At 37.2% G+C, this 2576-nt stretch overlaps 1 protein-coding gene across 1 annotated transcript in view; it reads right to left on the reverse strand.

Annotated features, from left to right (window-relative positions):
* Window positions 1–2576, reverse strand: part of MED17 (mediator complex subunit 17) — a 27644-nt gene that overhangs the window by 17103 nt on the left and 7965 nt on the right. Inside the window, exons 4-5 of the mRNA XM_017498416.2 lie at window positions 350–486; window positions 177–261 (exon numbers count right to left, since the gene is read on the reverse strand). Of these exons, the coding sequence (XP_017353905.1) occupies window positions 177–261; window positions 350–486 (222 nt within the window). The remainder of the gene's footprint in view (window positions 1–176; window positions 262–349; window positions 487–2576) is intronic.

Genomic DNA, 2576 nt, shown 5'->3' on the forward strand with positions numbered 1-2576 from the left:
AAAAAAAAAAGGTTGCATAGCTATTCACTAATGGTTTATTGACAAATTTTAGAAGTATATTTTGAACTGTTCTTATTTTAAAATATCTATTATTCCTAAGCTATATTTATCTTCAGTTTATTTTAAAATGCCAGCTCAAAGAAGACCAGAAATTAGAGGACAGAACATAACCACACCTGGTTTGGATTTGGGCAAAGGTCTTTTGAAGAGGTTAACTGTGCCAAGATCACCTATATCTGGAGATTGTTTTTGAATTGAAACCTATATGACAACAAAAACAAAAAAAAGTTAACAAATTAGCTTCAGGGCTATTCATAAGAAATTACATGAAAAATATTTTGACAAATACCTTGATATATGCAGACCCCTCTAAATCACTAGGAATTTGGACATCAAGGGGACAGTAATCTTCAGGTATCTTTTTATCCAGATCAAGATCCGTATTCTTTATTACTTCAAATGTACCATGATGAGGAAAGAGAGATCCTAATGTGGTATTAAAAATAGGAAAATAAAAAAAAACAACATATTATTCTGACACATATTATTAAATATATAATAATTCACATCCACATCACTGAATCATAAAGTAAGTTCCCACTAAAAAACGTATGTTTTGGGGGAAAGGGTGAGGAGTGATGAGCAAATGAAGGAAAGAAAATGGGGGAAGGGGGTTATTTACCTTTAAAAAAAAAAAAAAACACTTCTTAATCTAATGACATCATTATAATAAAAATTCGGGCCGGGCGTGGTGGCTCACACCTGTAATCCAAGCACTTTGGAGGCCAAGGCAGGCAGATCACCTGAGGTCGGGAGTTCAGGACCAGGCTGACCAACATGGTGAAACCCCGTCTTTAAAAAAAAAAAAAAAAAAAGAAAGAAAAAGAAATTCCACAGAAAATCCAAATTGTTTTATTCCAATAGAGTATTGATAACAATGGGTGTACTCCTAGAAAATAATTCCTCAGATTGAAACCTTGGGGATGAAACATTTCTGGAGCTTAGCCTCTCTACTAAGTTTTCAAGTAAGCACTCTGCACTTAACAACAGAAAGAGAGAGGACAGTGCATATAATACCCTTTTTTCAACCAGTTCCTAGATGTTTTATTTCATTTTTTATTATCTTTTTGGAGATGGTCTCCCTCTGTCTCCCAGGCTGGAGTATGGTGGTACAATCACAGCTCACTGCAGCCTCAAACTCCTAGGATTTAGCAATCCTCCCACTTCAGCCTCCCAGGTAACTGGGACTGCAGGTACATGCCATCACACCCAGCTAATTTTTAATGTTCTATTTTTTTAAATAGGGTCTATGTTGTCCAGTCTTATCTTGAACTCCTGGGCTCAAGCAATTCTCCCACCTTGGCCTACCAAAGTGCTGAGATTACAGGTGTGAGCCGCCCAGCCCAGTCCTGAGATTTTATGTGACGTCTTTCTGTGTAAGTCAGAGGTTTGGGTAAGTTGTTCTGGGCCACTGAATTACGTAAGGAATAGGTGGTTAAATGTAACTGGTTTTGGGCCGGGCGTGGTGGCTCACGCCTGTAATCCCAGCACTTTGAGAGGCTGAGGCGAGTGGATAATGAGGTCAGGAGTTCAAGACCAGCCTGACCAATACAGTGAAACCTCGTCTCAAAAATAAATGAAATAAGTAAATAAATAAATAAATGTAACTGGTTTTATGACAAGGGAAGATGCTAAAGATCTTCATGCAATTAAAAACAATGTGATCAAATACTTTCATAATCATAAGTGACTACGCCAAATAAAGAATTAGGTAAAGTTCCCGTAAACGAATTATTTCTGGAAAAGAAAATATCCAAAACCAGAAAATGCTACTTCTACAGACTACCTATTAAAAATTTTAAATGGTCTTATCAGCTGTAACTCATCTTTATAATGAGATATAACCTTCAGGGATCAAAATATTCCAATTATTATATTAAGGCTGAAGCATGGCGGTCCTCCAGTATTTGACTTAACCGCCTTTTAACTTACCTTTTTAAAATTTTAGGATAATGATAGCTTACTCTGGCAAATGAATCTTTCAAATATTACTGTACCATTATCTCAACTCAAAACCAAGACTCTTTGCCTCCTCCCCTGATATTCACAGCCTTTACCCCATTGAGCTATGAACTTTATAAGTTTTTCCATATAGCCAGCCCCTCTGATTGACTCAGCAGCTTATAAAACACCACCATTATTATCTTGTAAAACCTACAACTAAGAATTTATACCAAAAAATATGAAGTCAACAGCATCAAACCTTAGTACGCCTCCAAAAGTTGCATTCCCTAAGTTAGTGTTATAGCCCTAGTTTAGTGGGAAAAAGGAAAGCAAACCTTTTTGCCACTCTTTCTCTTCACTCAGGACATAAAAACAGCTTAGCAGATTAATGGCAAAAGAAAGAGTAAGAATAAAAAGTTTCTTTCCTCCTTTCATGTTCAGGCTAGCCTTTTTATGTGTTTTTTTTTGGGGGGGGTGGGTAGGAGTGTCTGTGTATGACTTTAAATTCTCAGAATAACACTTGCATCATGTCGGCGGGGGCGGGCGGGTGTGTGTGTGTGTGGCGGGGTGTG

This window comes from Cebus imitator, unplaced genomic scaffold (assembly GCF_001604975.1).
Source record: "Cebus imitator isolate Cc_AM_T3 unplaced genomic scaffold, Cebus_imitator-1.0 Scaffold241, whole genome shotgun sequence".
Taxonomy (NCBI): domain Eukaryota; kingdom Metazoa; phylum Chordata; class Mammalia; order Primates; family Cebidae; genus Cebus; species Cebus imitator.